This window comes from Notamacropus eugenii, chromosome 2 (assembly GCF_028372415.1).
Source record: "Notamacropus eugenii isolate mMacEug1 chromosome 2, mMacEug1.pri_v2, whole genome shotgun sequence".
Taxonomy (NCBI): Eukaryota; Metazoa; Chordata; class Mammalia; order Diprotodontia; family Macropodidae; genus Notamacropus; species Notamacropus eugenii.
The window spans coordinates 38,736,699-38,763,997 of record NC_092873.1 but is presented as its reverse complement, the minus strand read 5'-3'; the positions used below and the strand labels follow the sequence as shown (position 1 = coordinate 38,763,997).

At 47.2% G+C, this 27,299-nt stretch overlaps 4 protein-coding genes across 5 annotated transcripts; 3 read left to right on the top strand and 1 right to left on the bottom strand.

Moving 5' to 3' along the window:
* Positions 1-4,678: 4,678 nt before the first annotated feature.
* TLCD3A (TLC domain containing 3A) lies at positions 4,679-15,567 on the top strand. Its single transcript, XM_072639898.1, has 5 exons — positions 4,679-4,903; positions 5,330-5,413; positions 11,245-11,449; positions 12,462-12,557; positions 13,739-15,567. The coding sequence occupies exons 1-5, from the start codon at positions 4,782-4,784 to the stop codon at positions 14,006-14,008; spliced, it is 777 nt and encodes a 258-aa protein (XP_072495999.1). The 5' UTR covers positions 4,679-4,781; the 3' UTR covers positions 14,009-15,567.
* A 245-nt stretch (positions 15,568-15,812) lies between these two features.
* On the bottom strand, positions 15,813-21,534 carry GEMIN4 (gem nuclear organelle associated protein 4). Of its 2 annotated transcripts, none has more exons than XM_072639896.1 (2): positions 21,162-21,534; positions 15,813-19,513 (listed from the first exon to the last, which is right to left on the bottom strand). In XM_072639896.1, the coding sequence occupies exon 2, from the start codon at positions 19,215-19,217 to the stop codon at positions 16,341-16,343; it is 2,877 nt and encodes a 958-aa protein (XP_072495997.1). In that variant the 5' UTR covers positions 19,218-19,513; positions 21,162-21,534; the 3' UTR covers positions 15,813-16,340. The 2 variants fall into 2 exon arrangements, with proteins under 2 accessions (XP_072495997.1, XP_072495996.1); XM_072639895.1 differs by having other exon boundaries at positions 21,142-21,505.
* On the top strand, positions 21,235-25,585 carry LOC140522612 (uncharacterized). The gene is made up of 3 exons (XM_072637973.1): positions 21,235-21,240; positions 21,537-22,386; positions 25,107-25,585. The coding sequence occupies exons 1-3, from the start codon at positions 21,235-21,237 to the stop codon at positions 25,154-25,156; spliced, it is 906 nt and encodes a 301-aa protein (XP_072494074.1). The 3' UTR covers positions 25,157-25,585.
* Positions 25,110-25,585, top strand: LOC140524973 (diazepam-binding inhibitor-like 5). The gene has a single exon (XM_072639899.1). The coding sequence runs from the start codon at positions 25,196-25,198 to the stop codon at positions 25,454-25,456; it is 261 nt and encodes an 86-aa protein (XP_072496000.1). The 5' UTR covers positions 25,110-25,195; the 3' UTR covers positions 25,457-25,585.
* Positions 25,586-27,299: the final 1,714 nt, after the last annotated feature.

Genomic DNA, 27,299 nt, shown 5'->3' with positions numbered 1-27,299 from the left:
CCTCATCTTTAAAATGAGCTGGAGAAGGAAATGGCAAACCACTCCAGTATCTTTGCCAAGAAAATGCCAAAAAGAGGTCACAAAGAGTTGAAGTAGTAAGATTGCCCTGTTTGTTTCTGTCCCCTTCTGAACTTTTGTGATTTCTTCTTATTCTTAAATGTTTTATTAGTGCTCTTTTCTTTCTTTCTTTCTTTTTTTAATCTCACTTTCTAAGAGAGTGGTGGATCAGTGGAATAGGTTAGGTACACAAGATATAGTAGTCAGTGACTATACCAATCTAACATTTGATAAACCCAAAGACCCCAGTTTCTGGGATAAGAACTCACTATTTGACAAAAACTTCTGGGAAAACTGGAAAATAGTATGACAGAAACTGGGCATAGAACAACATTTTATACTGTATAGCAAAATAAAGTCTAAATGGGTACATGATTTTGATATAAAGGCTGATACTATAAGCAACCTGGGAGAGCAAGGAATAATTTACCTGTCAGATTTATGAAGAATGGAAGAATTTATGACCAAACAAGAGATAGAGAACATTATGAAATGCAAAATGGATAATTTTGATTGCATTAAAATGAAAAGTTTTTGTACAAACAGAACCAATGCAACCAAGATTAGAACGGAAACAGAAAATTGAGAAGGAATTTTTATAACCAGGATCTCTGATAAAGACCTCATTTCTAAAATATATAGAGACCTGAGTCAAATTTATAAGAATACAAGTTATTTCCCAATTGATAAATGGTCAAAGGATATGAACAGGCAGTTTTCAGAGGAAGAAATTAAAGCTATCTATAATCATATGAAAAAATCACTATTGATTAGAGAAATGCAAATCAAATCAACTCTGAGATATCACATCTCACCTATCAGGTGGGCTAACATGACAAAACAGTGAAATGATAAATGTTGGAGAGGGTGTGGGAAAATTGGAACGCTAGTGCATTGTTGGTGGAGTTGTGAACTGATCCAACCATTCTGGAGGGCAATTTGGAACTATGCCCAAAGGATTGTAAAAATGTGCATACCTTTTGATCCAGCAATACCACTGCTAGGGTGTATTCCAAAGAGATCATAAAAATAGGAAAAGGACCTACATGTACAAAAATATTTATAGTAGCTCTTTTTGTGCTGGCCAAAAATTGGAAATTGAGGGGATGCCCATCAATTAGGGAATGGCTGAACAAGTTGTGGTATATGGATATAATGGAATACTACTGTGCTATAATAAATGACGAGTAGGCAGATTTCAGAAAAACCTGGAAAGACTTATATGAACTGATGCTGAGTGAAATGAGCAGAACCAGGAGAACATTATACACAGTAACAACCACATTGTTCAATGATTGACTTTGATGGACTTAGCTCTTCTCAGCAAAGCAAGGATCTAAGACAACTCCAAAAGAGTCATGATGGAAAATGCTATCCACATCCAGAGAAAGAATTATAGAATTTGAATGCAGATCGAAACGGACTATTTGCTCTCTACCTCTATTTTTGTTTTGTTTTTTTTCTTGTGGTTTCTCCCATTCAATCTAATTCTTCTTTACAACATCACTAATGTGAAAATATGTTCAATAAGAATATATATACAGGGTCTTTATCAGATTGCATGCTGTCTAAGGGGGGAGACAGAGGAGGGAGGAGAAAATTTAAAACTCAGAAGTTTATGGAAGTGAGTGTTGAAAATTAAAATTGAATAAATTGATTTTTTTAAATCTCAACTTTCTACTAACTCATCTCCTAGCCCCATAGAAACAAATGCCTGTCTGAAAAATGTATGCATATATTCTATACTCTTAGTCCATCTCCTTTCTGCCAAGTCAGGAGCAGTCTTCCTCAGTAGTCTTCTGAAGTCACAGCTGGCTACTCTGTCAATCAGAATCCTGAAGATGTTCAAAGATATTTTCCGTTACATTATTTAGTCATTTTGCCAATTTTTCTACTATTTTTGTTCATTTCAGACTACATAGTTGATGAAAATCTCCCCAAATTTCTTCAGAGTTTTTTCTCTTAATGTTTTCTTATAAAGACAATATTCCATTACATTCAGGTGCCACAATTTGCTTAGCCATTTGCCAACTGATGGGCATCCCCTTAGTTTCCATTCTTTGCTACAATAAAAAGTATTGCTTTAAGTATTTTTTTATACCTATGAGTCCTTTGCCTCTGTCTGACTTTATTTCACTTCTCTGGCACAGTGTCTGACAAATAATAGGTACTTAGGAAATGCTTGTTGAATTTTATTGCCGAATTCTCTGCACCTCAGTTTTCTCCTCTTTAAAAGGACAGAACTGGACAAGAAGGTTTCTAACTTCCCTTCCAGTTCTAATATTTTGTGACTAAATTCTAAATTCCACAGACTTGGTGTTACGTTTGTTTTGCATCTGGAACAGAGTTACTTTAAAACCTAGGTTTGTGAGTTGTTATCTATTAATCAACCAACCAACCAACAAAGCCTTTATTAAATTTATTTATATGCACTGTTCTATGCACTAGAGGTGCAAAGACAAAGAAGGAAACAATCCCTTTTTGAATGGTTCTTACATTCATTCTAGTGCAGGAAGACAACAAACAGAGTTGGAGGTGTGCATTAAAATACAGTTTAAATATAAAGTTAATACATATAAATACATACACAGTAACTAAATACAAGGAAGCACTAGCTATTGGCATCAGGAAAGGGTTCGTGCAGAAGATGGTGCTTGAGCTGTGTCTTAAAGGAAGAAAAGGAGTGAGGAGGTAGTTCATTCCAGATATAGGTGACCCATCAATACAAAGGCATGGAATGATTAAATATGGATGTTGTGTATTGTGTGTTCACAACAGAGAGGTAGCCAGTTTGGTTGGATTGCAAAGTCTGGCAGAAGTCATGTCCAATGAAGCTGGAAAGAGATTGGGGACAAGTTCTAAGCGGCTTTGGAAGCTAAACAGAGGAGTTTATAATTGAGCCAAAAGGCAAGAGAGAGCCAGCGGAATGGATTAAGATCTACACTTAAGGAAAATTACTTTGGCACCATCAAGGAAAAGAGACTAGGGAAATGGGGAAAAGACCCTAGGAAGAAACATGACACAAGATACTAGAAATCTGGCTCTCTGTTACCGACTGCAGAAAAACTCATAGTGAATGGTCTGGGGTACTACCTGGGGTCATCTCTTTATAGAACTGCTCAGAGACAGTGACCTTTAGAGATTTTCTTCCAATAGGCTGCAAAAAACCTTACTATCTCTTGTTCTAAACAGCAGGACCTTCTTGAATTATAAGAGCAAGGGCCATGCTACTGTGTCCTGTAGTAAGTACCTTAGCAAATAGCTAGGTACCCAGCTCTCTCCTTCCTATTCCACAAGTGAGCACAAAGAACAAATACCCTGTGGGAAGGAGACACCCCATCCTGGTGTTCAAGAAACTTCCTGGGGCTCTTGATCCAGAAAATGGGCTACTTCAAATGGGCTATCGAGTGCTTCTTCCCTTCACGCCTTCCAGCCTGTTCCTGTTATCTCGCCTTTGCCTAGGTGGTCTCTCCATGCTTGGATCGCACTCCTCCTCATCTGTCTTTTACAGTTCCTAGCTTCGCTCCAAACTCATCTCCCATGCCAGCCAACTCCTTCATGAGGCCTTTCCCGAGGTCCCTAGCTGAAATGTCTCCTCAGACATCCTCCTAAATTACCTTCTATGCATTCTGCATTCTGTCTATAGCTGTTCATCTCTGTAAACCCCCGGAGGACAGGGTGACACTTTGGTCTTTGAATTTCCCAGAGTCTAGTACAGTATTTTGCACCTAGTAGACGTGGACTAAATGACTATGGCTATGGCTATGGCTATATACGTACACACACATATATATATATGTACACATATATAATATGTTGTCTGCACATATATATGTTGTATGTTTGCATATATATGTATATGTACATGTATATGTATATATGTGTGTGTGTGTGTGTGTATATGTTGTTTGCCCCAATATAACGTGATCCTGAGGGGACGGACTCATTCCTATTTGCCTCTGTATCTTAGGCCACAGTAAGCACTTAAAGAATGTCAGCAGGCTGATGGATGGGTTATGTCGGGCTGTTTATTTCCCAGGTTGAGGAGATGGATGGGAGGGTGAGATGGGGGGGGAGGTAAGAGGTGTGGTGGGATTGTGGAGGGCGGGCGGCGTGCCCCGAGGTGGCCGGCAGGCAGCGATGTGACGGAGCAGACCCCTTCCCCCAGGCGCCCGCTCCCCAGCTTGCCTTTGAGCCCGAGGGCTCTTCTCGGGGCTCCCTAGCTCCTTAGAACGGGCGGAGGGGCGGAAGGGAACGATCCCTAGGGGCGGGGCCAGCTTGCTCTCCCCCAGTTCTCGGGGCTGGGACTCCTGCCTTGGGCCAGGGCCGGGCCAGGCGCGCGGGTGGGGCGCGGGCGCAGCAGCAGGAGCTGCAGCGGGAGCGACTTGCGGGCCACTGCCGGCCACGTCCCGGGCTCCCGGGCCCGCCGTTCCCGCTCCGGCCACGGCTAAGCGAGCGGGGCGCCGGCGGCTGCGCTCCGATCCCGGCCGCGGGCCCTGGTGACGCGGGGCCGCGGGCTTTGGGGGCGCCGGGCAGAGGGAGCTCGGGGGAGGAGGAAGGTGGGCGGGGGGCGGAGCGCGGCAGGCTGGACGGGACGGGGCGGGGCGGGGCGGGCCGTGCCGGGCCTGGCCGGGCTGGGCTCCGGAGCGGGGCTGAGCCAGCCGAGCTGAGCCGAACCGACAGGGCCAGAACTCGGAGCGGCCGGCGGGGCACCCACTGCGCCAATGCTGCTGACGCTGGCCTGCGGCTCGATCCTCTTCCCCGGCTTCTTCGTGCTGGGCGCCTGGGGGCTGCACCAGGTGCTTCCCCAATGGCCGGTCATCGACTGTCTGACGTTCAGCAACAGGTACGCGCTTCAGCCTCTCCAGATGCTGCAGCAGCTGCTGCTCTTGGGGGATCCGGGGACCCCAGGCTGCCCGCGCCATGCTACGCTAGGCGGGGCAGGGGCGGGGGACGGCCGGCAGGAAGCCGAAGTGGGCTGCCTGCCTCTCCCCCTTCTTCCCTCCTGCCGGCCGACTCTTTCCGCGGACCCTCACCGGGACAGCGGGGGCAGAGCAGAGCAGGGACTGCTCCAGTCTCGGGGCCGCTGTGGTTTGGCTCGGGGGTTTCTGTGTCTTAGGGACTGATGCCGCACTTTTAGACCGTGGCTTTGATGGGAGTGGGGACGTCCTTAGGGGTTTGGAAGCCCGAAATGGGACAGATCAGCGTCTCCTCGCTATTCCCCAAGATTGGTGATGAAGCTTCTCTCTTTTTTCCCCCTTTATCCTCTTAGGGTTGTTTCTTCAATCCAGGCTGTCCTGGCTTCTTCCTCTGGGATCATCGTTGTTTTGTCCTGCACTGATATCATTACTTGCAGGTAAGCGCTAATGTCAGTGGGACAGGAGTAAACATCCCGGCAGGGGATCTTTTTGGGTAGGGACTGCTTATTAGTGGTTTCCAGGCACCCCTTTATCAGTACCACCATTAGGCTACTGATTGTGGGAGTTAAGGAAGGACTTTCTCGTCTCCTTCACTTCACCCAGTTCCCTTTCCCACCTCCAAGAACGATGTGAGGAAATTCTAGTGAACACACCTGGGAGCGCTGATGTTGTTTAGTTGTTTTTAGCCGCGTCCGACTCTTTCAGGGCTGTGATAGAAATAAATAGGTCAATATATGGGACACACTTGGTGCTTTTAGAAAGTAAAGTGCATGCCCTTCCTTTTCCATGGGAGTGGGGGGGGGGGGCTACAGGTGTGGAAGGGTGAATATACTGTGAGGCAGGGCTGATGTGTGAGCTGGTTTTGCTGAACGGCTTTTCCCGTTTTCCTTCTTTTACACTTTATTACAAGAGAGAGTTTCCTGGGGAAAGTGTGGGATTTGTTTTAAAATAAAGATGATCTGAAGACAAAAGGTTTAAAAAAATAAGACAACTTTTTTTTTTCAAAAGGAAATTGCTAAGTGGAACCTAGTTCTTCTAAAATCTCGAAAAATTTTATTATTGCCTTTTGTTTTTAATGCCAATCATTTCCTCTTAGCCCTCACACTCTCCCCACCCCCTAGAACTTTCCTTATAAGAAAAGAAAACATTGAAGCAAAGTCAGCTGGCAGATAGTAAAAGAATACTTAGCGGTGGATATTGCATTCCACATCTTTTTCCTGAGAGCAGAGTTTTATCATTTCTCCAAACCAAAGAGTTCAGAAAATACATTTTAGTACAGGGAATTGAGGCTCTTTCAAATGCCTCCTCTTCTTTGGTCAGCCCCGTGGCAGTGCTAATGTGGTAGATCTTTCAGGTTAAAAATAACCTCCAATACAAGCTGCACTGTCTTTTTCTATAGACCCTCTCATCCCTAGCACAGCTGGGATGCTTGATGATCATCCTGGGCTCCTTTTCAGAGAACCATCTCATGTATGACAGATCCCAAACTAGGCAGGAAGTGGGGAAGTCCTCCTTTGCCCACATCACACAGGAGTATGGTGTTTCATTCAGTGGAACACATTTTAAACAGATCAGAAGGTTTAGGTTTGAGTGACCTGTGGCTGTGAGTTTTCAGTGACTGCTGACTGGGGCATTTTAGAATATTTCATTCCACTTCTTGCATCACTTTCCCCAGCTCCAAGCTCTTGTTCTTCCGAGCTGGATTACATGGTGATGGGACACTGATCTGGAAGCAGCTTGTATTGCTCTTCACTGGTCGCCTTCATTTTGAAATGGGCTCAGAAGGATGAACTTGCTTCACCATAGAGATTAGCATGTCCTCCTATGGCTTTTAATGAGGGCAGAATGAACTTACAAGTATGTTAAAGCTAGAAGGGAATTTCATTCCCTTTTACAGATGAGGAAACAGGTCTTCATAATTGCTGAAAGTTATTACATAGGCTTTATGTCCCACAGTCTGGATTTGAATCAAAGTCTTCTGACTCTTAAAGTCCAGGAGAGACAGTTGATCTTGGAATCAGATGAAATCTATGTATGTATAAAGACTAGCTTTCTAACACTAGCTGCTTGACCTTGGATGAGTCACAGAACCTTAGTTTCTCTATCTGCAAAACAGAGAGAATGCTTGCATAACATATCTCATGGGTTTGTTGAAAGGAAAACACTTTGCAAATCCTTAAAATGCTATAGAAAATGAATTGTAATTTTTGCTACATGGTGGTTGATAGAGGTGGAGGAATCAAGGTCTGACTCTAACAAATAATAGTTGTGTGACAATGGACAGATTTGTGGCTTACTCTCTCAGCACTCCACACAACTAAGATTCTAATTACAAATGAGGCACTGACCTGCCTTGGTGGAGGGAGTTTTAGGGAGTTCCCTAATAATGAAATTACTCCCTCCATCATCTATGCAAAGGAAAGGAGGCCCAGAAAGGTGAAGGATCGGAGGTCATACAGCCAATCTGTTGTAGGCTGAGAATTTGATGCTTGGGTTTGAATCCATCTGCCATTCAGGATGAATTCATCTCATGGCCTTGGGTTTTATGCTTTAATTCCCTCCTTCAAAAGTAACAAGTGATGTTACTATAGGCTGTGGATTGTAAGGGAAATGATGCTGTGACTCATACTTAGGAGGCCTTCTTGGTTGAGTTGAGTCTCCTCACTTTGTAAACTTAAATATTTATTACTAGTAAAGATAAACAGAATAGTACACATACTTGGGTTCCAAAAATCCAAAAATACAGGGTGGGGGGATTGTGGGTAAATAGCGGTTTGTGTGAAAACAAGATAGGTTTGAAGGCATAGCAAACTCAATATGGCTGATATGAGAGCAAGGACTGCTCTATACATGTGAAAGAGGGAGATGAGTCCCACACCTGGGGAGTAGTGTCTTTAGCCAGGTCTGAAGTCAAGAAGCCCAGAGTTCAAATCCTGCCTCAGATACTTACTGGTTATGTGACCCTGGGCAAGTCACTTAACCCCATTGACCTCAGTTTCCTCATCATGTGTCGAATGATCTGGAGAAGGAAATAGCAAGCCACTCCAGTATCTTTGCCAAGAAAACCCCAAATGAGTCACAAGGGACCTGATTCAATAAAAACAAAGGAAACAAAGGAAACTGAAAGAGTTATAAAAATATTTAAAAATAAAAATTCATGGGCCCAATTCAGAGGGACATGAAAGCTTTCTAAGTAGCTGAAGGCCTGTCAGATGGAAAAGGGATTAGTCGTAACTGGGGGCAATAGGAGTGGAGATTACAAGTGATGTGAAAACTTCCTCAGAACTGGGGCTGTCCAAGAGTGGGACAGGCTGCCTCAGGAAAGTCATGGATGTTCTGTCACTGCAGTCTTTAATTAGAGGCTAAATTGCCACCTGTTGGGAAGGTGATGGGACAGATTTGTGGTCTAGGTAGCCCCTGAGAGTCTTGCCATCTCAGATTGTCATTTGTTGACTCTGTAGAGCCCTGCAGCAGCAAGGCAAACCCCTTCAAAGTGTTTTCAGCTTGTCACAGTGATTTCCAAACCAAAGAGACTGAAATAGACTGAATGAGCTGCCATGACCCTAAGCTGTTCTACCTATCAGTTCCAAAGCTTGAGAGGAGTCTACATATTTCAGAAACACACGATCAGTTTCTGCAATTAAAGACATGTTGTACAGTTTGTGGGGGAAAAAAAAACAGGGACAAGGGCAAGCTACAAATTTCTGTAAACTATTTGAAATAAGAATATTTCCACATCTGCCTTTTGAGGCAAAGGGAATGGGGGAGAAATTCTGAACTTTGCTTCCTCGTTAGGATTCTTAGTGGTAATGATACCTAAAATTTCATATTGCTTTAAGGCAGGGCTTGCTAACCTTTTTGTGGAATGGACTCTGTTGGCTATAAATTAATCCCTTCACACCACCTTGTAATGAAGCCTTTCTCAAAGGCACAAAATAAAATGTGTAGAATTATGAAGGAAACCAATTACATTGAAAGATGACTAAATATTTTTACTTTTTTTATTTTTAAAGTAAAGAACCCATACTAAGTTCTTTGATTGAATTTGCCTTTGATATTTTTCAGAGATTCTAGATCTTTTCACTTTCAAGGCATCTGTAATGGAAGATCTTAATAGAACCATGACACAGAGAGAGAAAGCAGGAGATTATAAATTAGCATCCTTCAAGTCTGGCTTCGCCTCTGTAGGGAAAAAATGCTAGGTTTGAACCTTAGTCCTTCTCCTTGTAAAAGGTCATCCTTTTACTTTGGCAGCAGGCAAAACAGGACAGTGGAAACATAGAATTGAAGTGTTGCAGGGGACTTGAGAAAATAAAAATCAAATCTGCCCACTATTAACATATTCAAGGAGTTCCAACCTTTGCTTAGAAGCCTGTAAACAACCCCTTCAGGTGAATCCTGGATCTCTTACTGTGTTTACCTCAGGGAAGTTGGTTAACCTCCCTGAGTCACAGTTTCCTCATCTGTAAAATGAGAATTGACTAGATCAGGACTTAAAAACTGACCCCTTCAGCGCTTCTTAAACTGTGGGTCTAGAGCCAATATGGGGGACTATGCTGGATTAAATCAGGGATTAACAACTTTTTTAAGGGCATGGACCTTTCCTCAGAATGTTTTAAATAATGGAAGAATTGTTCCATTTAAATTGGAGGTTAGTGAAAATAAAGATGTCAATTTCCCCCCATCCAAGTTGAGATTCCAGGTGAAGCTTTGTCCAGCTCTGAATCCCATCATCTGGTACTGATGATGTGAGGATGTTGCAAGAGTCTATGCAAGAGTTGCATAGACTTCATTTTGTCTTGCCTAAACTTTTCTTTAATCAGTGAGATACTGGAGAGCAGTAATCTCTTTCAAATTTTTTGCTCACTCTAAAACCCTGTGAATTAAGTAGGGCAGATTGTTGCCATTTTCCTCATGAGACTAAGTCGAAGAGCAGTAAAAGGCTTTGCCCAAATGCACAGAGCTGATTGGTAAGGGTACCCAGACCAGAAACTAGGTATCTTGTTAATTCACCCAGTTACCTCTAAAGACTTTTGCCCTAGAGCTACAATTCTGCATTATGGTAAATAATGGAGATACCAGAGCTTCCCCCTTAAAGACCAGACCCCTCTGGCTTTCACTAGGCTTTCAGGAGCTTTCTTGTATTTTCAAAGGAGTAGTTATTCTAATCGTGGAATTGCTTCATCCAAACACCAGACTAGAGATAGCCACCTATCTAACAACCACACCTCTTCAGTCATTGCCAGAGCAAAGTCCAGGTAATTAATTCACATTATAGCTACTTCATTCACTGCAGGCCTGGTTGCAATTCTCATTGTTTATTCATATTGTAATTAAGGAATAGGAAGTCTGGGGTCCATCTCAATAGGAAAATTGCACCAATGGCTGTCTCTCTCCCAGGGTATGGAAACTGGATTTCTATTATTATATATTCAGGTACAATTTGTATATGTGGAGTGGTTAGTCATTAACTGGCACTGAAGCTGCCATCTGTCAGCACTCCCATTCCTACTCTGTCCTAGGGCATTAATAGAGGACCTTTTGGGAAAGACTGGCATTATCTATGATGTTCAGGCCTGACAAGCAGCTTGTCCTTTCCTCTGGGATAACCCAGCCATAACTTGGTTATTTTCACATTGGTTATATACAGGTGGCACCTGAGCTGGAATAGCAGGGAAAATTGCCACAGAAGCCACTCAACAGGTTACAGTCACACCCAGGGCTGGGGTTCTACGTTCTAGTGGGACCTCAATGGGTATGTCTGAGAGATAAAGAACTGTGAAATGTATAAATGTAGGCTTGGGGTTTTCCGACTGACAACTGCAGCCTATTGAGTAATGGCAAGTTAAACTGAAAATAGCTTTAGTCTAATTCCCATGTCAATTTCTTAGAAGGGAGTGTTAGCAACTTTGGGGGCATGGTAACTCGGACACACCACAGAAGGCCAGTTAAGTCCGTTACAAGGGACCAGCTAAACTAGACAAAAGGGAAATATTTAACAGCCCCGTTTAAAAGAAGCAAATGATGTTGAGTAGATTTTTGGCTTCTCCGTTTGGCTCCTCCAGAATTGCCCAATGTTCAACAGCTTCCTTGGGCATTTTCATTTTGCTTTTTATTTAGAGGTGTTCCTTCCTGGCAAGCATTTGGATCAATAAGCACTATATAAGTAGCGAGAGGGTCAGCACTACCACACTGTTAAGAGTGGGCAGATCCGTACGTTCCAGGCCCACAGAATCTGCTTTTAGAATGTTCATATGCTTCCCTCTAGGCACTGGCTTGCTCGAGAATATGTATGGGTTTTGATTCCATACATGATCTACGACCTAGGCGCTATGTACATTTGCTACTGGTACCGAAACAGAGGCGAGGATAAGAAACACTCTCTTGCCATCTTTAGGAACTTCCTCAAGCACGATCGCCTCATGCTCATACACCATATTTTCATTCTGATCGTTCTTGTACCCATTGCACAGGTGAGTGTTCACAGGATGGTGTCACTATCACTGCAGAGGCAACTTGTGTTCCAGAGGAGCAGGGGACATTATCCATGCCTATGGAACCACAGCTGCATCTCAGATGTCCTTTCCCTTTTCAGTTTCATTTGTTCCCTTAGTTGTCTGGCTCCAGTTGGATGCCCGGCCTCTTATGCCAGCCATGTAATGGCATGTACAGAACCGTGATTAGATTATTTTTGGTCCATTTTACGAGTTGTCACAGCTCAAGAACTCGCCATTTGGCCAACCTTTTGTTTAGGAAGGTTTGTTCTCAGCCAGCAGACACATCATTGGTGCAAGTCCCCATCACCAAGGTCCTTCCTATTTGGTAAAACCTTCCAGTGCCCACTAGGTTATGCTCCACTAATAGGACTTTCAAGAACTTTGTATCATCTCCACGCCATGACAAAGCATCAGTTAAGTTTAAGTAAACTTGAAAAATTGACATTGGCCCCAACCACAAGTTGTGCCTCTCCACGCCTTCCCTCACTTCCCATAGCACTAGGCAGCCTGTGCCCTCAGTATATATAATGCAACAATTTTTTTGAAAAGTGAAAACTTTAACTGGTTGAGTGCCATGTCTTTATAATGCTAAGTAACTGCTTTGTTTTCATGGAGTTGAACCTAATATTTTGCTACCATGAAGGTGAAGCCTTCAGGAGAACAAGAAGCAAGCTTGCTTTTTGTTTGGCTAGAAGTGAATTCCCATGAACTCATGAAGCAGAGACAGTCGAGGGAGTTTGAATGAGTTCCTAGGTCCCCTCCCTGGCAGGGACAGCAGTCCTCTGGCTGCATAGATCATTCCATAGTAACGGCAGCTGCCCAGGCACTGTTTGCCTTCACTTCCATGTTCGGCCATTGATCTGTTCCTTTGTGGTCAAGGTTTGCCATCTTGGCTGGCCTGGCTTACACCTGCTGCCCGGCATTCTACTGCCCGGCTTCATCTCCAAAGGCACACAGTTCTCAAGTCCTGATTTCTTCTCACTTGCAGGTGATAAGGGGAGAACGTGGCGACTTCTTTGTAGGCTGCATCTTCACAGCAGAATTCAGCACTCCCTTTGTATCGATGGCCAGAATTCTGATCCTGGTATGTAAAAGAATCAGGGTCAGAGCTGGAAGGGAACTGATGAGTGCATCTAGCCCAACCCTTCCATTCTACAGATAAGGAAGCTGAGGCCCACAGAAGGAAAGGGGTTTACTCTAGATCATCCTGTAAGCCCATGTATGACAGAATGTATTATAAAAAAGGACCTTGTTTTATCAATATAATCACAGAGAAAGCCCTTGGGTATATATAGTGAGGCAGGAGATCCACTGGATGGCCTTATGTTCTGAGTCCTGGTGGAGGGCATTTCAGGTGACCCACTGTCCTAGGGCTCCCTGTGGGAGCATTTCCATGGGGATCATTCCCATCACTAGAACTTGGAAGTATATGTCCAGCTATAGTCAGTTGATCTTCCTATCGGATTACAGAATCTTAGCGGTGGGAGGAACTTTGGAGCCCATTGGATTTACTCACCCATGATTCTACAATCCCTTCTACAACAAATCCAGCTTGAAGACCCCCCAGCTAGGGGGTACCCAGTCCTTCAGAAGAGCCTCTTCCAGTCTGGGATGGTTCTCATGGTTAAGATTCCTCCCCCTTTACATTTGGCATGAAGTTGTCTCTGTATCTCCTCCCATTGGACTAATTCTGAATTTTGGGGAAGAACAAGCCTGACCCTTCTTCCATGTAATAACCTTTCAAATACCTGGACCCCAATAACAGCATTTATATGCACATACACACACATACACAGGCATACTCTACAGACTATATGTAGACTATATCTTAAGGACAGACTTATATTCTATATATGTACTACATGTAGCATGTATATATATATGTATACACACATACATACACACTATTGAAGAACTAGTGTATAGATGTATGTATACATATATGTACACACACGTAATAGCTTAAAACTGCACTGAGACTTTGGGGACCCACCCCAGTATATGTGTATGTGTCTGTAAACACACATTATATACACATATGTATGTGTGTTCTGTGTATATACAACACACATGTATGTTGTATATTTGTATATACTATATATACCTCCAGAATACAGGAGTTCCCAGCAGTCCTTTGACATCCAATGGATTTACCCCCAATGATTTTGTTGCCACTGCACCCCAAGTAGAAAAGGCAGAGGGGTTGCTGAGCCAGCTCTTGCTGCCTAGTGAGCCTTTTTCTCCCCACTTCCTCTCTTTCTGCAGTGGAAGAAGCAGCACACATTTGCATACAAGTTGAATGGATTCCTGACACTGGGGACCTTCTTTTTCTGCCGCATCCTTGTCTTCCCCTTCATGTACTGGTCCTATGGCCAACAGAAGGGGCTGAACTTGCTGCAGACACCGTTCCACATCCCCTTCTTATGCAATGTCATCAATGCCATCCTCATCTCGCCCCAGCTCTACTGGTTTGCTCTGCTCTGCAGGAAGGCGGCCCAGATGTTTGATACTTCCCAGGGCAAAAAGGACAGTTAGTGAAGCCTGTGACCTAGAGCCTGCAGAGGAAGGGATCTCTTCCCATACTACCTGCCTCCTCTAGAAATGAGACTGGTGACCTGCACAGCCCTCCTTCACTCAGAACAAAATCAAGTGCAAGTCACGTCATTACTTCTCTGATGGCATGATCTTCTTCAGCAACGAAGGATGAACACACCTGCCTCCTCCACATTCCATGGAACTATTTGGGCCCTGGCTGGCCTCTGCTTTCTGGGAAGAAATAGGGAGGTGGAAGGGTTGGGTTTTATAAGGAACAGTTACATTTCCTCCCTACTCTGCCTTTTTACAGAAGCACATTCTCATGGGTAACAGCTATAGTATCAGGTTGTGGCATGTGAGCAGCTGAGGAAGCTGGCACATGGCCACCAATCACCAGATGGTTTCTGTTAGCTCTGAGGACGTTGCTGCAGTCTAATCTCAAAGAGCAGAGTGGGAGGTGCCACGGAAGTTTGGGGGAGACAAGACAGGTAGAGCTGGTGACCAAATAGCCTCTGCCAGGCTGTTTGCATGATGACTTAACAGTCTGGTTTTCACATATCCTTTGGCTTACCTCCTTTGATCAAGGAACACCTCTACTGGGCCAGCAGGACCAAAGCAGCATTTTGCCACTTACTTGTGTACATTCCGGGAATAAGGGGCCAGAAGAACTGGGGTTGTAGTTTTGGTTTTTGTTTTTGCTGGGCTGACATACCAAGTCTTAAGTGTCCCTATTTCCCTTCACTCTTACCCTGATGCCAGTGTTTTAACACTCATGTCCACCATCCCCTGGGCTGGGATGGAGTTAGGGAAATCAGAGCCATTAACTGGTAAAGCACCCTTTCCTCGGACCTCTTCCTTGCATCCAGTCTGTTCTGGATCTGCACAGCACTGCCGGACATCTAATAAAACACAGGAATTTAACAGCCCCCCAGCCTATGGCTCATGTTCTTCTCTGGATGAGACTTCAGTGGCCTTAGAAAAAATTCATGTCTGGACTATTAAATGTTTTTCCTATTTTCCTTATAACGTAGTTAGTGTTCAGACCGGAAACCATGAGTCCTTGACAGCTTAACTACCCTAAAAAGGAGTCTAACATGAATATCCAGGCCCAAATAACAGCTGGGTCTCCCTCTCCACATGGCCAACCACCCCCTCCCAACCCACCCAACCCCTATCACTAGCTACTTTGCAATAGGAAACCCAAGTGCCAACTCAAAACATTCCTCATAAAAATAGGATGTTTTAGGAATTATGCTATGGCAAAATATTTTTCTAAGCTAGAATTTAAAAAAATATTATCTTCCCATCAGTTGTGATTCCATTGTTTTTTATTTAACAGTAATGACTTGGTTCAGACTCTTGTTGTCTGCCTCAGTCTAATGGGTGCTGTTTTTCTGAACCTATAAAATGCTATACAAGTTGTAGACTTGTCTTGGTGTTTTGTTTACTGATAATTTATCTGAAAGAAAAAATTCCCTCCTGGAGATTAAATGGCATTAATGTTTTTCCTACTTACTCTCATTGTGAAAGACATCAATAAAGATTTCTTTTTAAAACCATTCCATGGAAGGAGTGACCACTGTCTCTGCTTCCATTTTGTCTCAGTGAGAACATATCTGGGTATCTTCAGGATTATCCTGCCTCAGTCTAAGAGGGATCTCTTGCTGCCTGGGCCAGTTCCCAATGTGGTCTTAGTGGGCACTGGGGGAAGAGGGGGTGGGCTCCCAGTTGTCCCATTTCCCTTCAGTCTGATGTCAGTGAGGAAATTAGCAATCGAGCTTCAGCTACAATGACAGTCAAACTCTGGATTTCCAAAGAACAAGCCCAATGAGAGTTTACTTTTATTGCTGCTGCCCTACACAACAAAAGCATCTTCCTCTGGATGCCATCCATCCAGCTCCTTCTGTCAGCACTCAATTTACACTTAAGACAACTCTTCCCATCCCTCCCTCCCTCACAGCCTGTAGGATGACCCATTTGCCCACTTGCTGGGCAGTGGATCAGAAGGTCTGGTCATGGACAAAGAGGATCCTCTCCAGCATGACTTGAGGCTGCAACAAGTCCAGTGAGGATGGTTTCAAAGAGTGTTGGAGCCTAGGCGTGGTGATTTGGACCAATTATAAAAGGATGGGAAAGGTTCAAAAGAAAAGGTAAATTTTATTATAACTATTACAAATGCCCAAGAAAGTATTTTCTTCTTCTTTACATACTGTACCCTTGGTGTCTCTTGCCTCTCCTATTTCTTATGATTATGAAAGGAAGCTTTCGCATTCCCGTCTAGCCCTGAATCTGCCTCACTTCTATGAAGACCAGCATTTCCTGGTGTGGGTCATCAAAAGTTGTTGATCTTCTGTAGCAAAGTTTTCCGCTGTTCCCTCGGGCCAACGTTTTCGGCAATGGATCTGAGGAAGTGCTGCTCATTTGCCTTCCGGAGCAAGGCGTTTGTGGATGTGTCACTCTTGCTCAGGACTTCATACTGAGAGAGGATCTCCAGGGCTAGAACATAGAGGGGCTCACAGACCTCCTCAGGAAGCATGGCCATGATGTGGAGGATGTGACAGAAGAGTTGAGTATAAACAAACAAGGTTTCTTGTGTCAAGTCTTTCTCCTGTCCTTGGGCCCATGGGCACAGGGATTGGACCTTGATGGAGTCAAGGAGATCGGTCAGGCTGCTGCAAATATGCTTGACCACGTGGCTCCAGCCTTCAGCAGGAAGCCAATTGGAACAGCTAGGGCTGCAAAGGAACTGGAAGCCTCTCAAGAAGAGCACAGAAAGCTGCAGCTCTTGGGCAAAGGGTTTCAGGTTGAGCAGTGGAACGAACTGGACGTACTCAAGACTGTATGGGACATGCAACAGCTGTTTTTGTAAAAGACTCTTGGTCAGCTGGTGCAGGCATTTCCACTCATTGGGGCTGCACCAAGGCAAGACTTGCACCAAGGCCACGAGGAAGCCCTTGCTGAAGAAGCTGACCTCCTCAGGGTTGCCTGTATCCACAGCCAGGAGGGAGAGCATGTGCTCACAAGTGTCAACAGAGATACAGCAGCACTCCATCCAGGCCAAAAGGCCTGTGCCAGGCCCATAGGCTGGGTGATTCTGTGAGGTCCAATCATCCTCAGAAAGCTTGCAGATTTCAAAGAGTGTGGCTGGCACTTCACACTTAAAATGACCCTTAAAGACAGTTCGCAGCCGCAGGCCCACAGTCCAGTCAAGCTGCTCTGTCTTCCGGTGGAGCCAGGACAAGGACTTGGTCCAGTTCTCTGAACTGGGGTTCTCTTCCTTGGGCAGCACCATCTCACAGAGTTGCTCAAGGATGCCAATCACCACATCTTTAGAGTCCAATGAGAGGTGTCGCTTTGCCTTGGGGTGCTGCCAGTACTTGGTGTAACTGTCCAGCAGCTGGCACAGAGTGAAGAGGAGGGGGAATGGGGAACAGGAGAGAAGCCAGGAGCCATCAGAACATGGCTTTGCTTCCAAAGCCTGAACAAAGATCTTGAGACAGAGGTCCACCTCTTCCAAATGCAGCATCAAGTATGGTAGGACAAACACTTTAATTACCTCCTCAGGTGCCAGAAGAGGGGTCAAAGGAATGGTGCTGGTCTCTTGCTCTGGGGGATTCATCAGGTAGCCAAGAAACTCCAAAAACTGCTTCTCCTCCTTGGCTGATGAGAGCTTTCCCCAGACGGTTTCTTTGAGACATGCCACCAGCAGAGAGGTGGCTGAGCTTGGATTTTGCTCTTCCTCAGTGAACCTGAGGGCAGGGAAGGCACTCAAGATCTGAGCCAGGAACTTGTGAGCTCCAAGATTGACCATGGCGAGGCTGCACATCTTCTTCACCGTGGCCTCTGGGTGGAGCACGATCAGCCTGGCCACGGATGCAATGGCTTTGGCAAGGCCTTGCTCAGAGGCACTCTGGGTGATCTGGTTGAAAGTCATGTTCAGGTCCTCCTGGAAACCCTCCATGTAAGTGCCCAGCTTCTCAGAGAGGCCCTTCCATCCCCAAGAGCTCAAGATGCCTGAGAGCACTTTGTTTTTATCGAGCAAAGAGAGGTCGGAGTAACAGTCCAGAATCAAGTTAGTGACTTCTTCTGCCTGTGCTTCAGGGACCTCTTGGCCTGATGTACTGATTGTCGTGACTGTCTCCAGCAGCTTCAGTACTAAGCCTGGCTCCCGGAAAAGTGCTTTGTTATTCATGAGGCAGTCTAGCCACTCAGCTGAGAAAGCCCACTTCTTCTCAGAGGCAAAGATGTAGCACATCTCCATGTGCCGGTCCATCTTCTGCCCAATGATGGCCATGGCGATGGAGGCAGTGATGTCCTCTGAGCTCTTGCCCTTCAGAGGTGTGTCAGTCTTCCTCAGGAAGTTCTTAACGCACTCTGCCAGCTCCGAGACCATTTGCCCCTCATCCTTGGAAAGATCCCTGGTGTCCAGGTAACCTTTCAGGTTCTGGTTGAGGGAGGTTAGGCTGTCGCACAGGCGATAACTCCCATAGCTCAGCCTCTGGCCACTGTTGAGCATGGCCTGCAGCTCCTCCCCCCACTGCTGCAGCAAGCTGTGCAGGTACCCAAAGCCGATGAAGAGTGTCTCATTGGGCAGTTTGGCCAGCGAGGTCAGGCTCACGTCCCGCTCAGCCTCCTTCACCTTCTCGGCCAGGCCCTGCTGGTGGTAAGGGTTCTGGGCATCTGAATTCCACAGGGAGATGACAGTTGCAAGCTTGTCCAAGTACACAGTAATTGACAGCTCCTGCGGGTCCTCCTCCACCAAGGCAAAGACAGTCAGCATGTCAGCCAGGTTAGCCACAGCACAGCACTTCAGGCTGGGGGCTGTGATGTTGTTCTGGATCTGCTTGAGGCCATCCAGCAGTACCTCCAACAAAGACATGATCGGGCAGGCGTCTGGGTCAGCCTTGAACCTCTTTGGGGGATGAGAGAACTCATCTGAAGATGACAGGTACTTGTGTGCCATTGTCCGAAACTGGGTGAGCAGGGGGTCCTTTGGGTCCACTTTGTGCTTCATCATTTCCCACCAGACATCCAAAAAGAAGGTGACGTCCTGTAGGGATGTGTCACTGGCCACATGCTCCACAAAACGTTCCAGTTCTGAACGACAGATGTTGGAAGGCAGGGCCATCAAGAGCTGGATGAACAGCCCCGATGCCTCGAGGGACTTGAGCAACTCAAAAAGAACGGCATGGTTGATGGCAGGGATCATGTTCCCCACTGAAAAGAAGATGTCTTCTTGCCACCTAGCATCTGTGTCTGAAGGTGTGATGGGGCAGGGCTGGAGGACCTTGGCCCAGATGATGATCAAAGCTTTCTTGGTCCAAGCCTGGGGATGAGAATGGGCAATTGCAGAGGAGATCTCTCGCAAGGCTTCAATGATGGGCTGTCCAACTTGCTTCCAGTCAGACTTCTTGAGTTCTGCCAGAGCCTTAGGGCTGAACAGCTGCTCAGCCAGCAGGAATCCCCCATGAAGAATGGTTGTTTCTTCACAGATATTCAAGGGTCCTGGGCAAAAGGAAAACATAAAGGATGAACAGAGACAAATCTTTCAGGACAACAAACAACAGATTTCCTGGAAACAGACCCTTTCTTCTTAAGTAAATGGCCATCTAAAATAGGCTTCACATGTCAAAGAACATTCTGGCATGCACTGAACTGGCATCTCCTGCTGATTTCAGGAGGCTTTGCCCCACTGCCACCTGGAAACAATTATAGAAACGTGGCTACAAAGGGCAGCTGGATCCACCATTTATTTGTTCTTTCTTATATAACCCTGACAAAGTTTCAAAGAGGCTCATGGATTTCAAGGAAACACTCAACCCTCTGGAATCTCTTTTCTAGCAAGGAAAGCAAGCTAACTCTAGGTCTGTCCAGGATACTCCGGTGGAGCTGAGGGGTCAGTATATAAATGAGAATGTACCCTGAAACTTCCTGCAGAACAGTATGGTGCCTCTTCTTCAGACAGAAGATGGAGAGACTCCTTTTTTCAGAACCTTCATGAATTACAAGCAGACACCAAAACTTTTTCTCATGGTGGTTATTTGCAGGATGAGGGTGCCTTCCTCTCACTCTGCACCTCAGAGTCTCTTACCTCCTTCAAGAGCCAGCTCAAGCACTGCCTTCTCCACCGTGACCCTCTCCCCCCATATCTTATTTGTATTTATTTCGCATATACTCATCTATGGCCTTGGTGTTCTCCCCAGTAGGACTTAAGCAGGAATTATTTCATTCGATGTGTCTGTGTATCTGGTGCGTAGTAGAGAGCCTGGCACATAGCTGGCACTTTTAAATAGATCTTTATCGTTTGGTCCCACAAGAAGGTGTTGGGGTTTCTCCTTACCTTCAAGCCTGAACTTGACCTGGATGTGGCCTGCTGGACACTCCAGGGCTTCCTGGAAGTCTAACCTCCCATTTCCCTCCCTAGGCATTTCAGATTCCCTTATGCCTTTATTTCTCTACTATAAATGGACCTGGCCTCCAAATCAACCCATCTGAGGATCACAGTTAAAAGTAGAAAGGACCTTGGGGCCATCCAATTCAACCCCATCATTTGATGGAACTGAAGCCCAGAAAGGTGACTCACATAAGGTCACACAACCCAGGATTGGAGCCCAGGTCTTCTTCATTTCAAGGCCAGGACTCTGTCTACTACACTGTGGACCTCATCTTAGATCTCTCTGCAGCATGCCTACCTTCTCAGGCTTCCACAACGTTGTTCCATCCCATTACACTACATCTACTCCTCATGATTCTCATTCCTTCTCTCTGCCTTGTCTTCTACCTTTTTCCACTCCCAACTGTAAATATTTCTCAAAGTTCACTCCTCACCTCTCTCAAATTCTCAATGTCTCCAGTTCTGAGCTCTCTCTCCCAAGCTCCAGCTGCCTGATACTTGCATTCAGATGTTATCCACTCAGACTTCATGTTGAAAAGAGAAACCTTTCTGTCCCTCTCCCCTGCCACAGCTCCCTTCCTCTGGTTAATGGCCCCATCGTGCCCAGCCCCCAGCTCCCCAACCCTGCTTCCATCCCACAGATTCAGGTGTGCATTTCCTACATCTTTCCATCACCTCTGTCATCCCATCATTCCCATCAGTCCAGGCCTAATTAAGAATGAATACCACTACGTCTGACCTGTTTCCATAATAACCCACCAGGGCGACAGAAAGGCTCCTGGTCCTTGGAGACCTTCCCTGGGCAATTACTTTCACTGCCAGTGGCCAAGAAATGATGGCGATCTGAACCGCCGGGTCAGAGGCTTCCAAGCGGTGAGCGATCCCTCTGCTCTCCCGGGGACCCCCTGTGGAGCTGCTGACGAAGGCCCAGTTTGGGGGCTGGAAAGAACTCGCGAGCCCTACGTGGTGACCCGCGTCCAATCTGCCCCAGGTTTACAGATGAGGCTGTGGAGCCCCAGAGAGGAGGGGGCTTCAGGGTGAAGGTCACAGGAGGCTGGGCAGGGGCAGGCCCCCAGCCTTGGGCTCCTCCCCCCTCCCTCTGTGGTCAGCCGTCGGGGGTCGTCCCATTGCTAGGGGTCTGCACGCACCCCCTCCCGGCAGGCGCTCGGGGTGGCCCTGCGCGGGGCTCGGGCCAGTTCCCTTGGGTGGGGGGGAGGGTTTCTCGTCGGTTACAAGGGGGGAGGGGCGCGATTCCGGCCCCTGGAGCCGTTCCTGCCTGGGGCCACGCGCCAGGAGCCAAGCACGTGGCGGGGCCCCTTCCTCCGCGGGGCACCGGGCCGCTCCTCGCTGGGCTTCCCCCCCCGCCCCAGCCTCCTCCCGCCCCGCCGCCCGGCTCGGGGCTCCCGCCGCGCCCCCTCCAAGGGGGAGCTGGGGGAGGCGGGGGCGCCGGGGGCTCATCGCGCATGCTCGGCCGTGCCCGCGCCCAGAGGAGCGCGGAGGGGGGGGGGCTCGGGGCCGCGCAGGCGCCCGTCTGGGCTGACCCGCCAGGCCCGCCTCGCTCACCTAGGTCCATGGCGGTGGCGGCGGCTCCGATCTCCGGGGGCAGCGCTGCCCTGCGGGGCTACCCGCTCCCCGCCCCCCCGCGGGCCCGCGCTGCGCCCGCCCGAGGCCCGCTCCCGAGGATTGTGGCGCGGGCGCCAGCGCACAATGGGCGGTGCAGCTATCCCGCGCGCGCGGCCCGCCGGCCCGCAGTCCCAGCTCAGCCTCCGGTCCTCCCGGCTGCGGCCGCGTCCGCTCCCCCACCTCCCCTCCCCTTCCCCTCCCCCGCCTGCCCCCGCCTGCTCCGACCAACGAGACCCACTGCGGCCTAGAGGGGCTTCCCTCCCCCTTCCTCTCCCTCTCCCCCCTCCCCTCCCCTCCCCTTCCCCTCCCCGTCCCCACAGCGCCCCCTACGGGACCGGACCATCGCCCGAGGAGACTTCGGGCAAGTAGCGGCTAACGGGAGGCCCTCCGCGTGCGCGTGCGCCCCCCGGGCTTCGGCCGGAGACCGCTGCAGAGGGCCCCCCGACAACCCCTCCCACATAGAGGGCCCCCCGACAACCCCTCCCACAGAGAGTGCCCCCCCGACAACTCCTCCCACAGAGAGTGCCCCCCCGACAACCCCTCCCACAGAGAGTGCCCCCCCGACAACTCCTCCCACAGAGAGTGCCCCCCCGACAACCCCTCCCACAGAGAGGGCCCCCCGACAACCCCTCCCACAGAGAGGCCCCCCCGACAACCCCTCCCACAGAGAGGGCCCCCCGACAACCCCTCCCACAAAGAGGGCCCTCCCACATAGCAGGAGCCCCCCCTAGTCACAGAGTGGCCCCCCCAGACACCCCTCCCACATAGGCACGTACACAGCAGCCCCATAGACACAGAGAACACTCCCATACAGACATACATGGAAACCCCGCCATGTGGACATCCTGCACCTCCCTGTAGCCCCTACATCCAGGACATCTCCAGTGCCCCACAAACCTCTCACATTCGCTTGTTCCAGACCTAAGCTTTCTCTTTTCCCCCTCTGGACTCTTCCTCTTCCTCCCAAGGGTCCCCCTTAGCTGAGTTCTTCTGCCATGGTTGGTATTTGCCACACGCCTCCTATCCCCATTCTCTTTGGTCGTAGTACCCACCCCTCTTGTAAGTCCAGTGAATTTGGGGCATATCTGTGTCAGGAGCAGGGCTGTCATTCCTCAGGTCGGGAATCTGTCCTCGGAAGGATGACCTAGATATGGCAGCCCTCTTCTGATGGGTCTCCCCACTTCTAATGCTTGCTGCCTTGGCCATACCATGCCCCAGCACTCTCCTTCCTCATGAATCTGGTCATGTTAGAGCTCCCCTGGGGTCTATCACATAGAGTCCTTATGCCATTCCCTGGCATTCAGGGCTCCCAGCACCACTCTTTCTTTCCCCTTCTAGACCAAGTCACTGAGGTTAGACTTAGGTCATTTTTGTTCTTTCCTTGGGTGCCTGGGCATAGTCCTCTGCACACAGAAAGCGCCAAATGTTCACTTAACGGTGCTTCTAAAGGTGCACAAAGTGCTTTATTTGTGCAAAAGTCAGAGTTCCATGGACTAAAGTAGTACTCTAAGTGATTATTATCCTGATTTTACAGATGAGGAAATTGAGTCTCCGAGAGGTCATTGCTATTTATTTCCCTTTACCTTGGCTACTACCGCTTACTTCCTCCTCACTCTGTGTTTCCCAGACCTTATGGACCCACAGTGACTGTCTTCACTTTTCATCTCTTCAGATGAATTCAATCACATTAAGGGCCACAACAAGTAGAATGTTGTCAGGAGAGCTTAAAGCCTAATTGATACGAGGACAATATACAAATATTCACATATAACTACAATGCAGAAAACATTAGGTAAAAAGTATAGCATGAAATGTGCTCTCAGATGAGACCTGGGAGGAAGGTCATTATTTATTGCGTGGAGAGGAGAATGAAGGAAGGTTTCATGGAAGAAATGGCCCATGAACTTTAGTGAGAAGTGTAATGGGGCAGGAGTAAGATCGGAGCCAGGAAAATCTGACTTCAGGTTCCCTCTGAGGTCCTGGCTGGGTGACCCTGGTCCCCTTGAGCAGTGCGCCAGGCAAGTGTCTGTAAAACGAAGCTGTAGAGAAGCACAGACTTGTAGAGGGCAATTCCTCACTGGGACCTTCTGATAATATTAACAGCTAACATTTCTAGGTAGTGATTATGTGCTAAGCACTTTACTATTATGATCTCATGTGAGCTTTACAACATCCCTGGAGGGCAGGGAGCTATTGTTGTCCTCATTATGACTGAGGAAACTGAGGCAGACAGAGGTTATGTAACTCCTGGGGTCACACAGCTAGTACTACATTTGAACTCAGGTCTTCTTGTCTGTGATCCCATACTCTATCCACTGCATCACAAGAACCTCAATAATAAAAAGGGGGAAGGGGATACATTCCAGCCTTGGAAATGTTCTGAGCAAGAAAAAGCGAGGAAGGAGCAAATGACCTAAGACAGTCTAACCTCAGTGACTTGATCTAGAAGGGGAAAGAAAGGGTGGTGCCAGGAGCTGAGGGCCTCAGGATAAGAAAGTCCTCATTCAGTTGATCCCTCAACAGCCCCAGCCCTGCATAGACAGTTTCTCGGCTCAGTGCAAACACTCCTCCCAAATGCTGAACCTTTTCTTCACAAATGCCCACTCATCCATCCACTGGCTCCCTGAACCTCCCTCCAGACCTCACCCCCCCCAACATACACTAGGCATTTTCTCTCCAGTACTACTGTAGTTCCCCCCAACCATGCAGACATCCATGTGTCCTGTGGGACCATCTTTCTCGGGGGTCAGGTCACAAAGGATGCTTTGCAATCGAACTTTCTTGGTTCAAACCTTTCACATGCATCATTCACTTTAGGCACAATGACTCCCAAGCTGCCCTCCTGCCATACCTGACAACCCCCAAGAACTGCCCAATGTAATAGCTCAGGCCACCCTCCCTCGCAAGCACCCCTGATTTCTATCTACTTCCCTACCCCAGGCTCCACATAGAGCCTGCTGGCCTTCCTCAGAGTCTCCAGCCCTGGCAGAATGAGCGCACTACCTAATCCACACCATACAGCCCCCCTTCAGCCCTATGTGGCCCTGAGTCATGGTTCTCTTGAAATCTCTCCCCTTCTAGCTCCTGAAGACCAACTTTCCCCTCCCCTAGAGCTAACAAACAACAAGTAAAGAAAGAGGGTTCTCCACCTATACGACCAGCAAAAACCAATGGCACAAGTAGAATTTGAGTTGGCATGTGCAGCAGTTAAGCAGCTGACGGGCCCCGTGAGTGACGAGGAGAAGTTGGTGGTATACAGCTACTACAAGCAGGCCACCATTGGGGACATCAACATCCCCTGCCCAGCGGTCACTGACTTCAAAGCCAAAGCCAAGTGGGAAGCTTGGAATTGTCGCAAAGGGATGTCCAAGCTGGATGCCATGAGGATATATGTGTCCAAAGTGGAAGAGCTGAAGAAAAAACTGTGTTAAGGAGATGAGACCAACCTTCTCAAGAGGAGAGGGAGTATCAACTTAGTCTTGTTATGGAGGGCGACTGAATTCCTTTGAGACCATAGGAACCTAGCTAGGAACTAACTAATAAATCGCTTCAAAAGGCAATCCTGAGTGTGCATTAATAATGTGAAGGCGGATGAGGGGGGCAGGGACGAGCAAAATATAGATCTTCTGTGGGCCTGTAAGAATCCCAAGAAGAGCTGGTATACCCTGGGGGCCCATGGACTTCAGAGAAGCTAAGCTCTGTGACCATCCTCAACCCAGCTTTGGTCTGGAGCCAGCTTCCCTCTGCAGTGGTTTATGGGGCTTGGTGCAGCTGTGGGAAAGCCCCTTTTCACAATACGGGAAAAACTCTATAATGGCTAATTTTGGCCCTAGATCTCATCCCACCACCACTGGCACACCCTCAGCAAGTTAGTCCTTTTTGCTCAGCCTGCCCCAAAGATTTTTTTAAAAAATTGTTTTGAGTTTTAAAATCACTTTCATAAGTTTTAAATTTACACCCTCTCCCCACCCTCTCCCTCCCCAAGACAGCTTGCAATCTTAGTTTCTACACATACATTCTATTAAACACATTTTCACATTAGTCATGTTGCATAGAATTAAAACGAATGGGAGAAACCATGACAAAACAAAACAGAGAAAATAGGTGTGCTTCATTTTGCGTTGTGATTCCATAGTTCTTTCTCCTGATGTGGATGACATTTTGCCTCAAGAGTCTCTTGGGAATGTTTTAGGTCCTTGTACTGCTGTGAAGGCCTAAGTCTATCAGAAACAGTCCTCACACACTGTGGCTGTTACTATGTATAATGTTCTCCTGGTTCTGCTCATTTCACTCAGCATCAGTTCATATAAATCTTTCCAGGCCTCTCTGAAATTTGCCTCTTCATCACTTCTTGTAGCACAGTAGTAGTCACAACTTGTTCAGCCATTCCCCAATTGATGGGCATCCCCTCGATTTCAGTTCTTTGCTACCACAACAAGAGCTGCTATAAATATTTTTGTACATGTGGGACCTTTTCCCATTTTTATGATCTCTTTGGGATACAGCCCTAGAAGCGATATTGCTGGGTCAAAAGATATGCACATTTTTGTAAACCTCCCAAAGGACTTAAGTGGAGTTAAAAATGTTAACTGTTGAGGGGAAAAGAGCTATTGTCATATAAATGCAAAGTCATTATTAAGGCTCCCACTAGAACCCAGACCCAGACCTTCCAGTACACTTGAGGTGGGGGGAAGAGTCTTGTCCTGGAAGGCAGGAACATTTTCCTTTACATTATCATGTTCAGTCACTTCATACTCTTCATGACCTCATTTAGGGTGTCCTTGGTAAAGATATGGGTTTGTCATTTCCTTCTCCAGCTCATTTGACAGATAAGGACACTGACGTAACAGGGTTAAGTGACTTGCCCAAGGTCACACATTAGTAAATGTCCAGGCTTGGCACTCTATTTACTGTGCCCACCTAGCTACCATATCATTCTGGGTCATAACCAAATCAGCAGCCCAGCCTGGTTAGGCGAATTTGGATGCTGGAGGCAAGCATTCAACCCAACCCAGTGCCAGAACAACGGGAGAAGACATCCCAGTTTTTAGTGATATTGAAGTGAGATCTTCAAGATCACCAGAGGGAAAAGAGCCATCCCAAACCCTTGGCCCCTAAAGATCTCATCCCCAGCCCTCTTCAGCATGCCTCCAAAGTTGTGGATGCTTGTGGGTCCCTCTGACTGTACGCATCCATTTTAAGATGTTTGTATTGACATCTATTTCTTAGATCATCATAGTTACCCCTGGTATCCTCCCCCGCTCCCTCACAGAG